Genomic DNA, 12,869 nt, shown 5'->3' on the forward strand with positions numbered 1-12,869 from the left:
ACAAAACACTGAAACTCGATATCATGAAGTCATAATCAGCTCACAGACATTTCATGTTTGATTAGTACACAAGTGTTTTTTCAGTCCTGGAGCTGTGACGACACCTCTCTCTCCCCCCAATGAGTAGTATTTTGGTAGTAATTTGTTTTTGTTGTGCAAATAAAGGTTTGAAGACAGCAGACAGGCAAAATAATTTATTGAATGTAGATGTGCATATTTTAGGAGAGCGTTTCAATGAAAAATCATATTTTATGATTCTCATTTGGGGCCCTCAGAGGTTCCAGCTTATTCTTCAGCCTCCTTTCCCTGAAATGGACAGAAAGAAACATGGTAGGAAACTTTGGCCTAACAGTGGAAAACTTAGAGGTATGACGTCAAAGAAAATATGTTGTCATGCAAGGAGCACACTGATGGATCTCAACCAACATGAAATCACTTGTGTTAGTTAACTGCTTGTGTTTTACTTACTTTTCCAAGTTCCCGACTCTTTACCCTCATCTTGTTGACCTGGGACTCAGCGATGTCAGCTCGCTCCTGAACTTCCTCCAGCTCATGCTGTACCTTCCTGAGCCTCGACATGTGAGTGTTGGCCTGCTCCTCCTTTGAGGAAATTCAACAATGGAGTTAACATCCTTTAAGGCTTAAATTCTCTAGTAAAAAACGTCAAACTGCGTTTTTACTTTCAAAATTATTATACTTTTGTATTCTTCGTGCAATTGTACTTAAGACAATAGAAAAACAAAGTTTAAATGTATGTGACTTACAGCCTCCTCAGCCTGTCTCTTGTAAGCCTTCACTTTCAGCTGCAGTTTGTCAACAAGATCCTGAAGTCTGCTGACATTCTTCTTGTCCTCCTCCGTCTGCGGGATCACATTAATTTACATCTGAAATGTATTGATATGCACTTTTGTCAGACAACAGTATTGAGCAAATGGTTACCTGGTTCCTACCTGATAGGTGAGCTCTTTCACTCTTCTCTCAAATTTGCGAACACCTTTGACAGCGTCCGTTCCTCGTCTCTGCTCAGCTTCAACTTCAGTCTCAAGCTCACGCACCTGAAAGAAGAACAATGTATCCTTTTACCGGGAGTTAAAAAGTAAATATTGTAAAAGAATGAGTTGGCAAACAAATGTATCTTTACCCTAGCTTCCAGTTTCTGGAGCTGCTTCTTGCCTCCCTTCATGGCCAGATTTTCAGCTTCATCAAGGCGGTGCTGCAGGTCCTTCACTGTCACCTCCAGGTTCTTCTTCATCCTCTCCAAATGACCGCTGGTGTCCTGCTCTTTCTTCAGCTCTTCAGCCATCATTGCAGCCTGCAATTTCAAAGAATTTGTATCGTGTGCTATATTTGTGTAGAGAAATGCCTACTCCATAGAAATGTATCAGGGTGACTCACGTCAGTGATGGCCTTCTTGGCCTTTTCTTCAGCATTTCTTGCTTCCTGGACAGAATCGTCTACTTCACCTTGGAGTTGAACAAAGTCAGCCTCCAACTTCTTTTTGGTATTGATGAGGCTAGTATTCTATAATAAATAGAGAACGATTAAAAATCACCTTCGTTTAACTAAAGAATAATAGTTAAATTCGTCAGACTTAAAAAGTACCTGAGAGTGCAGCAGTCCCACACGCTCGCTGGCATCCACCAGCTCCTGTTCAGCTATTTTGCGGCTTCTCTCTGTTTGCTCCAATGCAGCTCTCAGTTCCTCGACCTCAGCCAGCATCAGGTTGTTCCTGCGCTCCACCATTGCAACCTGCTCCTTCATGTCATCCTGACTTCTAATGGCTTCATCGAGATGAAGTTGAGCATCCTGAATTGTAAAACAAATCAATAGATATCAGCAAACACTTGCAGCTACTTTTAGAGGGAAAGAAGGTGCTCTGTGCACAAATCCTTCAGTGGTCGTACCTTAAGCTGTCCTTGCACGTTTCTCAGCTGTTTCTGGGCTTCGGCTGCCTGGCGGTTGGCATGGCTCAGCTGAACCTCCATCTCATTGAGGTCTCCCTCCATCTTCTTCTTGATTCTCAGGGCATCATTCCTGCTCCTGACCTCAGCATCCAAAGTGCTCTGCATGGAATCTATCACTCTTTGACTGTTCCTCTTGATCTGTTCAATCTCCTCGTCCTTCTCTGCAAGTTTTCTATCAATTTCACTTTTGACCTGGGTGAGTTCAAGCTGAACACGGAGAATCTTGGATTCCTCATGCTCCAGGGTAGCCTGTAAACAAGTTTGGACATTATTAACTGCAGCAGATCTCCTTTATTAAAAACTAAGTCATCGTGAAGAAAAATAGCTCAGATGTGTCATGTCTAACAACTGTGCTAGATGAGTCACTCACAGATATGCTTTACAGCTCCACTTATATTTTAGACTAGTCTCAAAGCTTCAGCGGAATCAGGAATACAAACATGCACTTTTTCTTTTTGCAGTATTTTAGATTTTCCTTCTATGTCTCATGTCCTGAAGTTTGGTCAAGAGGTTTATATTACAGTTTTCCCTAAGTATCTTTCTATTGTACAGTGGATGAATTTTAAATTAGGACAAAGTAGTTCTGATGTCACTGTAACTGTAAAAAAGCAAATAGAGTTCAGTTTTACCTCTGCCTCTTCCAAAGCAGTCTGGATCTCGGACTTCTCACCCTCCACTGTCTTCTTCCCCTTCTCAAGCTCATGAATCGTCTTTCCAGTGTCACCAAGTTGTTCACTCAGGTCTGAGATCTCCTCTGTTGGAGCAGATTATCATTGCATAGGAATTAAAATCAAACTACTACAGATAAACTAAGGAAAATGCACTTGCACAAAAACTGGATTTTTTTTTTTAATTATTATTTTTTTTTTTTTCATACGTTGTAGGTTCTTGTTCTCCCTCTTCAGGGTCTCCAGGTGGTCCAGAGTTTCTTCATAGGAGTTCTTCATTTTGAACAGCTCAGTGCCGAGAGAACGAGCTTCTTTTTGAGCTCCTTCCAGCTCTGCCTGGCTCTCCTCATACTTCTGCTTCCACTCTGCAAGAACCTGAAGGTACAGTAATCTAATTTGTTTTTCTTTCTTGACCACACATTACATATTCTGGTGAATAAGCACACAAAAATGTCTAACCTTGTCAAAGTTCCTTTGCTTCTTGTCAAGGTTAGCAGCCAGAGCATTAGCTCTCTCCACATCGATCATCAGGTCCTCCACTTCAGCCTGCAGTCTCTGTTTAGTTTTTTCCAGAGAGGCACATTTTGCATTGACCGCCTCGATGGTTTCCTCTGCATCCTGAAGACGCTGGGCAAGCTTCTTCCTATTAAGAGCATTTAATTTTCAAACTTACAGTAAAACATTTAACTCGTTACATGTAGAAAAGGCTAAAACAAAGGACTTACTTTGCCTCCTCCAGCTCTTCAGTGCGCTGAATGGCATCAGTCTCGTATTTGGTTCTCCACTGAGCCACCTCGCTGTTGGCTTTGGACATTCCACGCTGCAGCTCTGCTTTGGCTTCCTGCTCCTCCTCATACTGCTCTCTGAGCAGGTCGCAATCATGACGAGCTGACTGAACAGCATGAGCCAAGGCATTCTTGGCCTAAAATCCAAATGAGAACCGGACTAATATTTAATGTTGATCATTTCGTGGCGTTTTCCTCTGTGATTATCCTCCTGTTTTACAGAATGTTACCTTAACTTCCTCCTCTATGTGCCTCTTCAGCTCTTCAATCTGCTGAGTGTAAGCCTGTTTGCCTCTGGTCAGCTGAGACACAAGAGCTTCTTTCTCCTCCAGCTGACGTGCACTTTCACCTAATTAAAGATATTTAAATAATTAATGTAAATCAGAACAACAGGAAATATACAAGATTCAATGTATAGAACGTTGTTGACATAAATGTGTTCTGCTAAACCACGATAGCCCCATACATTTTCCACTGCTGCAATTTGAAAAGAACTTTAAATACTTTGAATGTGGAACTTGTGAACTTGCCGTCTCATAACCATTAAAACTCGTCACAAATAACAGGTGGCTTTATTTTGAACTTGTAACATGTAAACTGTGTGTGTAAGAATTTCCTAAGCTTTAAGAAATATCCACAAATGCTAACACAAACTTCAAACCAAAGGGCATTGTTTGGGGTTCTTGCTACTGGTTGCATTTCTCCTCATACAGGGCAGATTGGCACCACTGCAATGTGGGTAAGAGATGCAGGTTTGGCCTCTTGCGTAGGAACCTTGTTTTTTCAGAATAAGATAAACCTGTAGAGTGAGCTTCATACCATATTCAGTTTGAAGTCGTGCTCTTTGGGCGCTGATATCATTTAGTTGACGAACATTCTCATCATTCTTGGACTTGATTTCACTCAGCTGATCTTCTAATGACCTGCACATCTTTTCAAGGTTTCCCTGATGAAAAGAAGAATTTATTAGTCAAAACAAAAAGATGATCATTTATTTTCCCTTTAATAAAATGCAGCACTCTGACCTTTGCTTTGGCGATAGACTCCATATTGCTGGTGAAATCATCGATCTCCATCTTAAATTCGCTCTTCTCTTTCTCCAGCTTCTGTTTGACTCTCTGGAGGTTATCAATCTGTTCTCCCAGCTCTGCCACACTGTCAGCCTGCTTCTTGCGGAGAGCTGCAGCGGTTGCCTCGTGCTGCAGAGTGGACTCTTCGAGGTCACGACGCAGCTTCTGAAACTCGGCCTCACGCTTCTTGTTCATCTCGATCTGAGCTGCTGTTGCTCCACCAGCTTCTTCGAGCCTCTCACTGATCTCCTCAAGTTCTCTGGAGAGATCAGACCTCTGCTTCTCCACCTTGGCCCGAGCCGCTCGCTCAGCCTCGATCTCCTCTTCCAGTTCCTCAATACGAGCCTGAAAAACACGAGGTTTAAGTTAAAATCTTTGAAGCTATTTGAATGTTTTCGCGCTACTACTAATGCTACTAATTATACCTGAAGTTCCTTTATCTTTTTCTGTAATTGGCTTCCAAGAGACTGCTCATCCTCGATCTTACTCAGGAGCTGGCTAATTTCAAAGTCCTTCCTAGAGTGGGGGAAAGGAGTAAAATTAAGTTGTTTTGTAAGAGCCCTCACAGAATCTTTTGGTGTTAGTGGATGAATGAATTCTTATTCTCACTTCTTTATTTTCTCGTCAGATTGCTGCTTGTCGTTCTCCAGATCCATGATGGATTCCTGGGCTAGTTTCAAATCACCTTCAAGCTTCCTTTTAGCTCGCTCAAGGTCCATACGAAGTTTCTTTTCTTGCTCCAGAGAGCCTTCGAGCTGTCAAGAATATGTGATAATAATGTTTCATAAAGACACAGTGGGGATTTCTGGTAAATTATTGTTATTTTCAAAAGCATTTTTTAAAGACTCACATCATCCACTTGCTGCTCCAGTTTGGTTTTGGCCTTCGACAGAGTGTTGACTTTGTCTTCCTCTGCCTGAAGGTCATCAAGGGTCTGCTGATGGGCCTCTTGGAGGGCTTTCTTCTCTTTGGTCAATTTAGCAATAGTCTCATCTTGAGAGACCATTTCCTCTGTAAGGTTTTTGACCTATAAAGGTTTACAAATATTCAAATTAAACTGATATATTTATCCACACAAAAGTAAAATAACACCTTACTAAGGACAAGTGTAATAACCTTGTTTTCAGTGGCATGTTTCTCCTTTTCCACTTTGGCAAGGGTGAGCTCCAAGTCATCAATGTCTTTCTTCAACTCTGAGCATTCGTCCTCTAGCTTCCTCTTCTTTGCAGTCAGCTCAGCATTCATTTCCTCCTCATCCTCCAGTCTTTCAGTTGTTTCTTTGAGTTTAGCCTCTAGCTGGATTTTTGCTTTAATGAGCCCCTCACACCTTTCCTCTGCATCCGTGAGGTTTTCTCCTTCCTAAAAGTCAATGCAAGTATGTTTGTTAACCAAATGAGTAATTTCAAACAGGATAATTGGTGGACATGTACATACAGTGTGGTGATCAAACTCACAGACTGCACTTGCAATAATAAGTCGTTCTTCTCCTGTAGCAGAGAAACCATCTTCTCCTCCAGTTCTTTCTTCTTAGACAGAGCCTTTGTTAGATCATCTTTGGTCTTTAAAAAGTCCTCCTTCATTAAGGCCATCTCTTTTTCAGTCTCTGCACTCTTCAGCAAAGGTTTAATCTTGAAGTACAACTTCATCCATGGCCACGTTTTGACATTCATGAATGAGCGGATGTTGTACTGGATGGTATAAATGGCCTCCCTGGGGATAAAAGATATTGAGGGAAATAGATTTATTTAGATGAAAGCTAATTTAATTAGTTTTGGTTGGACCCCGAAAGAAAGAATTGGATAAGAAATTACATTGAAGTTGTCTTCTACAATTATACAGCTGCCCTTTGATTTATAAAGCTGTAGTGTCTACAGTACCTCCGCTCCATCATCTTGACAAACTCGCATCTCATAAGGAAACCTCTGCAGAGAGCCTGAGTCATTGTAACCAGCTGAGCCAGTTTCTCGTCTCTCATCTCCTCCAGAACTCCCAGCAGACCAGCTTTGAAGAACACCTGAGAGTCAATAATTTCAATTATTTTTGAGTTATTAATCATTGTCTTTAGTTTGTCTTATAACTCTTTGTGAATAGCCTTTTTTGAGGAGCCTTTCTTACTCTACCTTGGTATGGCCAAACTTGTACTGAGAGTGGTCCACATTGATGGATCCCAGAAGTTTCTCTGATGCCTTCTTGTTGTCAATGAACTGGCCCTCAGGGATGACACTGGCATTCAATACTTTGTATCTAAAAGCAAAGATTTGAGTCACAAACCAGTTAATAGATTAAAAAAAAGCTTCATTCAATGACTATAGAGATTATGTTTCTCTTACCTCTGCTTGAAGTCACCATAGAGGATTCTGCTGGGAAAACCTTTCCTGCAGATTCTGATACCTTCCAACACACCATTACATCTCAGCTGGTGAATGACCAGGAAGTTCTCCATGAGACCTATAGAAGTTAGAAGACAGTGATACAATGATAAAGACAACAGTTCAAGCACATTAAATGCTTTACCCTACTGCCCTGTGGAGATTTGTCATGTACCTGGTGTCTTGGATTCATTGGGAATCAAGCAGCGCACAAAATGAGGATGAGTGCTCCTTAAATTGGTCATCAGCTTGCCCAAATTCTCCTGAAGAATTAAAAGGGCATTACATTAGCAAAACTCATTAAATTAAACATAAATGCAATGAAGTTATTCTTTGACATCTTACCCTGAACAATGCTGACACTGTCTGGAAAGAGCCACCCTTCTTCTTGCCACCTTTCTTGGCACTGCCTTCAGCTGTGAAAAGAACAATGACGTGAACAGTGAAGTGATTAAATTCAGTACAAGTAATGAATTTGTATTTTTAACATCCAATAATATATAAGGATATATAAAAGCATGTACCTTCTGCTGAGGCATGAGATGCATACAGGAAAGCTAAAAGTTTGACTGAAGACTTCTGGTAGAGCTGAACCACAGAGTCATTCAGGGGGTCTTTGTTCTTGTCCAGCCAGCCTGAAATGTTATAGTCAACAGTGCCAGCATAGTGCACCAGAGAAAAGTGGGCCTCAGCTTTGCCTTTGGCTGGCTTTGGCTTTTCAAAGGCTTTGGTTTTTCCAAGATGCTGGTCATACAGTTTGTTCTTGAAGGTCATGTCTGACGCCTTGGGGAACATACACTCCTCTTCAAGGATGGAGAAGATGCCCATTGGCTGTCATGATGAAAGGATGATTTAAAACAAAACCTTTCAAATCATGAGACAATTTTCTGTGTTTGTCAATATACAGTGCAGCATGTGGCTCACCTTCTCAATAAGCTCAATGCAGGCTGCCAGGTCCATACCAAAGTCAATAAACTCCCATTCAATTCCTTCTTTCTTGTACTCTTCTTGCTCCAGGACAAACATGTGATGGTTGAAAAACTGTTGCAGTTTTTCATTGGTGAAGTTGATGCACAGCTGTTCCAAACTGTTGAACTAAAGACATTAAGATACCAAAGATCAGCAAATGCCTTAAAAAAAGTTCTCTACTCATTAACAGAAGTACTGAAATAAAGCTGCCTAAAGTTATGTATCAGCCACACATACTTACATCAAAAATTTCAAACCCAGCAATGTCCAGGACACCAATAAAAAAGCTTCTTGGCTGTTTGGTATCCAGCATCTCATTGATTCTGACGACCATCCACAAGAACATTTTCTCATAGACAGACTTGGAGAGAGCCGAGACAGAATTGTTGACCTGATAGAGAACAATTATTGATCATTACTTAGGATGTTGTCAAATCGTACAAAACAATGTATTTAAAAATAAGGATTAAACAGGTTAAACAGCATCACAGGACTGTATGAGAACATTTTACCTGTGGGACAGTCTGACCCTTGGTCACAAATTCATTTCCGACTTTCACTCTTGGGTAACACAGAGCCTTCAACACATCAGCTGAGTTCAGGCCCATGAGGTATGCGATTTTATCCGCGACTAGGGGAAAACGAGAATTGATTTAAAATGGTTTTCACATTGTAGAGACAGGAAGGAATCTGACTGCTACTTTTCAAAAGTTTTGCAAACCAAAAGAAAAGTTAAATGTTACCCTCAGTGCCATCAGGCTCAGCCTGCTCTTCTCGCTGCTTTTGCTTGAACTTCATGTTTCCATGATGCACCACAGCTCCTGTCAGCTTGTAAATGCCTGCCTTCTCATCTGCAGTGAAGCCCAGGATGTCAATGGCAGTCTGTGAATAAAAGAACAATTCAAAGATGAATACATATAAAACACAGACCACATACAGTTAATTTTGCTTTGTGAGTGAAAAGAAGCGAATTATTGATCAAATCTGAATGTGTGTTCTATTTGACCTTCGCATCCACCAATTGCCAATACATTTTAGAACTAATCCTCAAAGAACAGGGACACGGGGGCCAAACCAGGGTACATCCTGCACTGCGTGCCAGTCAGAGACAGACAACCATTCACTCTCACATTCACACTTATAGCCAATTTAGAAACACTAATCAACCTTGATATTCTTTGGACTGTGGGAGGAAGCCGGAGAAAACCCACGCAGGCACAGGGAGAACATGCAAACACCAAACAGGAAGGCCCCAGTTTGGAACCAGAACCTTCTTGCTTTGAGGCAACAGCCCTGCATCACATTACTACCATACGCCCTCTCAATTCAATACAACAAAACCATAAATATTATTACAGCCTCAGAAATGAAGAGAGTTGAATCACCCTTTTACCGACAAAGTCTTAAAAAAAAAAAAATTTCAAAATGATGCGCCTCAGAGATGAGATTGATATGGGATTAGGATGGTTTGTAGGGGTACTAAATATTACCCCTTATGTAATCATAAACAATAGTCATAAAAGTGAACAGAGGTCTATTTAAATGCAGTCATCAAAGTGAAGTTGTTCTTACATCAGTGGCGATGAATTCTTCAATGTCATTGATACTCTTGACAGTGATTTCACCCTGACTAATCATGTGATAGTCGTAAGGGTTGGTGGTGATCAGGAGAGCCTCTGAAGAAAGCAAAAAAGATGTAAATATCACAGAATATATTCCATATATTTGGTAAAGCATTGTTGTTAACTTTCTGTCTGAAAACAGACAGAATTAAAGTCTTATTCATTAATCTCAAACCTAGTAGCTCAGGTTTGTGGCCTGTCATGAGTTGATAGAAGATGTGGTAGCTCCTCTCAGCAGACAGCTGAAATGTCACGCGAGACTTCTCCAGCAGATCTATAAACCGAGGCAGAATGGCATGAGAGTTACAAACCAGTGGGTGCCCTATAAGCTGAAGGTACAGAAACAAACTGAGCTATCTCCAGTATCATTTTCAGCCTTACAAGTTTCAATGTCCGCTGATGCCAGCTTTCCAGTTGTTCCAAAATGGATTCTGATGAATTTACCCTATTTAAAAGAAGAATGCTGGTGAGAATTATAACTGTCTGCTTTTTAAAATATTATTTTGAAAGACCAGGTCAACAAACACTTACAAAGCGGGATGAGTTGTCATTCCTCACAGTCTTGGCATTACCGTAAGCCTCCAGCAGTGGGTTGGCTGCAATGATTTGATCCTCCAGCGACCCCTTAATTCCGAAAACGATCCAGTGGGGAAAAAATAACAATGCTTAATACCTGAAGGTAAGAGGTCATGTTCAATTTGTCTGTGAACTTGTCTGACATTTTTCTCTCAGAACATACAGTATGTGTTCATTTACCTTCATTTTTCCACTCGCTGGCTCAGGAACTTTCTTTCCTCCAGCCACTGCGATTGTCGCAAAGTACTGGATGACACGTTTGGTGTTGACAGTCTTTCCTGCACCAGATTCTCCACTAGAGACATAAAACAGCTTCATTAGCCCGAGAACCACCATGTTTGAGGCAAGCTAAGCAAACACTGAAGTAGACCTCAGTTCTGATTAGTGCTGTGGTGCATACTACCCAGTCAGTATTACTCTATATGAATTAGTTTTTGACATGCAGTTACACTGACTGCAGGTTGACCTTATGTTTGATGAATCATTTGTATTTTAGAGGCAAACTTACGTGATGAGGATAGACTGATTCTCACGGTCTGCAAGAAAGGAACACATTTTGATATTATTTACATAATTGCTAAGTTTTTGCTTTGAGCCCATTACTTACTTTAACAGATGTAAAAAAATATATACTTATACTACTATCAGCACTGTGTAGGTCAAAAGATAGGTAAGGTTAGCTGCTACTTAACACAGTAGGCTCCCTAAGACATTCACAACATGTTTACCACATGACAGATAGATAGATAGATAGATAGATAGATAGATAGATAGATAGATAGATAGATAGATAGATAGATAGATAGATAGATAGATAGATAGATAGATAGATAGATAGATAGATAGATAGATAGATAGATAGATAGATAGATAGATAGATAGATAGATAGATAGATAGATAGATAGATAGATACTTTCTTAATCCCCAAGGGGACATTTTTTGCTAGAGCAGCATTTATAGATACAGGAAAGCAATGAAATAACAGTAAAAAATATTAAAAATAAAAATGCACAGTATATACATTAAAATAGAATAAAATAAAATAGAATAATTAAATTAAATTAAAACTAACTAAACAATAGGGCAAAGTTTTTTTTTAAATTTTTGTTATATTTAAACAAACAAGTTACCTTGGAGCATGAACTGATAGGCGTTATCAGAGATGGAGAAGATATGGGGTGGAGCCTCAATCCTCTTCTTGCCCCTGTATCCATTGACAACCCCTGAATCATACACCGGGAGCCACTTGTAGGGGTTCACAGTGACGCAGAACAGCCCTGAGTAGGTCTGTGGAGACAGAGAGGATCGTTCATGACACATATCTTCCCTGTGTCATTGTAACTTTGATCTATTGATGGGATGATCAAGACAAACTCACATAGATCATCCATGCTGCATAGCGCTCTTTGAGGTTATACAGCACAGTAGGCTCACTGAGGTGGGTCATCATGGCCATGTCCTCAATCTTATCGTACTTTGGAGGGTTCATGGGGAAGACTGCATCATCTTTCACAGTGATAGTCTGATGCAAAGAATAAAACATACAAGTCTCTTAGATAAGAAAGGAAAAACTGAGGTGATCACAATTCATCATCATGTACAGTATACTACAGTCTGCAGGTTTAAAAAGCATACAAAATCAGTTAAATTCTCCCTTTAAGGGCTAATCTGAGAAAGAGCATAGCTTTGAACAACACAATACATTCACTGAATTCATTCACTTTTTGTCAACTTATTTCTTAACCCTTCTAAACTCAAATTTTGCTCCATAGTTTTCTTTTAATCACAAAATGTAAACTTTTCAGAGACCATCACACAGTGCTACATTGAGCGTTGAATGAGAGCACGTCACGATCAGTGCATCTGTACTGTATATTATAACATGAGTTGTGAAAAAGTGGCATCACTCTCACCTTTCCACACAAAGTCTCCACGGTGGCTTTGCCGCCCTCTCTGCTAATAAGTTTCCCCTTCAGGTACATTTCAGCGGGCTCAGTCACAAAATAGGATGTTTTGGCATCAAAGGGAGTGTTTTGAGCTTCAATCCGTTCTCTCTCTGGCTTCCGCAGGAAAATGGCCGCCTTGCCAAAACACTCCATTTCTGCATCCCCCATGATGACTCTTTACTGCAAGAAAATACAAAAGGGAAAATGCTGTGATGGATATTTCCCTCAAAAAAAGAACGTAGAAAAATGGACATTGTTTTCAGTTTTAGCTGGACTGTGTTAATATCTTCTAACAGAAAAACATCTTTGTTCAATTGTGTTTTAACTGTGTTTGATCTTTGTTGATGCCATTACTTCATACATCTGCTGAAAAATATTTATTTAAAAGCTGTGGACAAATTAATAAACTGAGAAGCAGAAAATGTAATGTGTTAATTGATTAGTCAATCATTCCACATGAGTTAAAGGTGTAATGGCATTATTAGATCGATGTCTGAGTCTAGTATCACGTTTAAACTCAGATATTTCTGATAAATGTCTTTAGTTAAAATGAGATTATGATACAATAAATAAATTACCTTCTTTCCTCTCTCCAGAAGAACAACTACTGATGGTTTTAGGAGGATTCTGAAGAAAGACATAAAAAATAATTCAAATTATTAACTATAATTAAACTATTCTGTATTAAAAGATGACTTACAGTGCATTGAAATCCTTGACAGCTCTGTCTCTGGAAGTAAGTGGTCATGCCCTGCATTGTTCAATAAGCTGCTGGCTTTCCTCTGTCACTCACTCACTTTGGCTTGTCTCCTGGCAGTCCTTGGAGACGTCCAGCCTACCTTCTTATATAGAGAGATGAATGTTCACTCAGCAGAAATTACCTCCTTTATTTGGTCATG

At 40.1% G+C, this 12,869-nt stretch overlaps 1 protein-coding gene across 1 annotated transcript; it reads right to left on the reverse strand.

The window, feature by feature from the left end:
- Window positions 1-179: 179 nt before the first annotated feature.
- On the reverse strand, window positions 180-12,586 carry LOC138194750 (myosin heavy chain, fast skeletal muscle). Its single transcript, XM_069143715.1, has 40 exons — window positions 12,549-12,586; window positions 11,938-12,150; window positions 11,403-11,546; window positions 11,155-11,311; window positions 10,532-10,559; window positions 10,204-10,318; window positions 9,979-10,071; window positions 9,829-9,892; window positions 9,623-9,721; window positions 9,398-9,501; window positions 8,569-8,707; window positions 8,338-8,456; window positions 8,067-8,216; window positions 7,781-7,951; window positions 7,381-7,687; window positions 7,202-7,272; window positions 7,032-7,119; window positions 6,818-6,935; window positions 6,608-6,731; window positions 6,365-6,501; window positions 5,942-6,197; window positions 5,604-5,846; window positions 5,338-5,514; window positions 5,097-5,242; window positions 4,913-5,003; window positions 4,443-4,832; window positions 4,237-4,363; window positions 3,648-3,766; window positions 3,358-3,554; window positions 3,092-3,275; window positions 2,842-3,007; window positions 2,594-2,718; window positions 1,905-2,213; window positions 1,603-1,806; window positions 1,396-1,521; window positions 1,142-1,312; window positions 951-1,055; window positions 765-860; window positions 469-600; window positions 180-306 (listed from the first exon to the last, which is right to left on the reverse strand). The coding sequence occupies exons 2-40, from the start codon at window positions 12,136-12,138 to the stop codon at window positions 286-288; spliced, it is 5,814 nt and encodes a 1,937-aa protein (XP_068999816.1). The 5' UTR covers window positions 12,139-12,150; window positions 12,549-12,586; the 3' UTR covers window positions 180-285.
- Window positions 12,587-12,869: the final 283 nt, after the last annotated feature.

This window comes from Embiotoca jacksoni, unplaced genomic scaffold (genome assembly GCF_022577435.1).
Source record: "Embiotoca jacksoni isolate LCO1_2020_lvr unplaced genomic scaffold, fEmbJac1.0.p SCAF_1, whole genome shotgun sequence".
Lineage (NCBI taxonomy): Eukaryota > Metazoa > Chordata > Actinopteri > Embiotocidae > Embiotoca > Embiotoca jacksoni.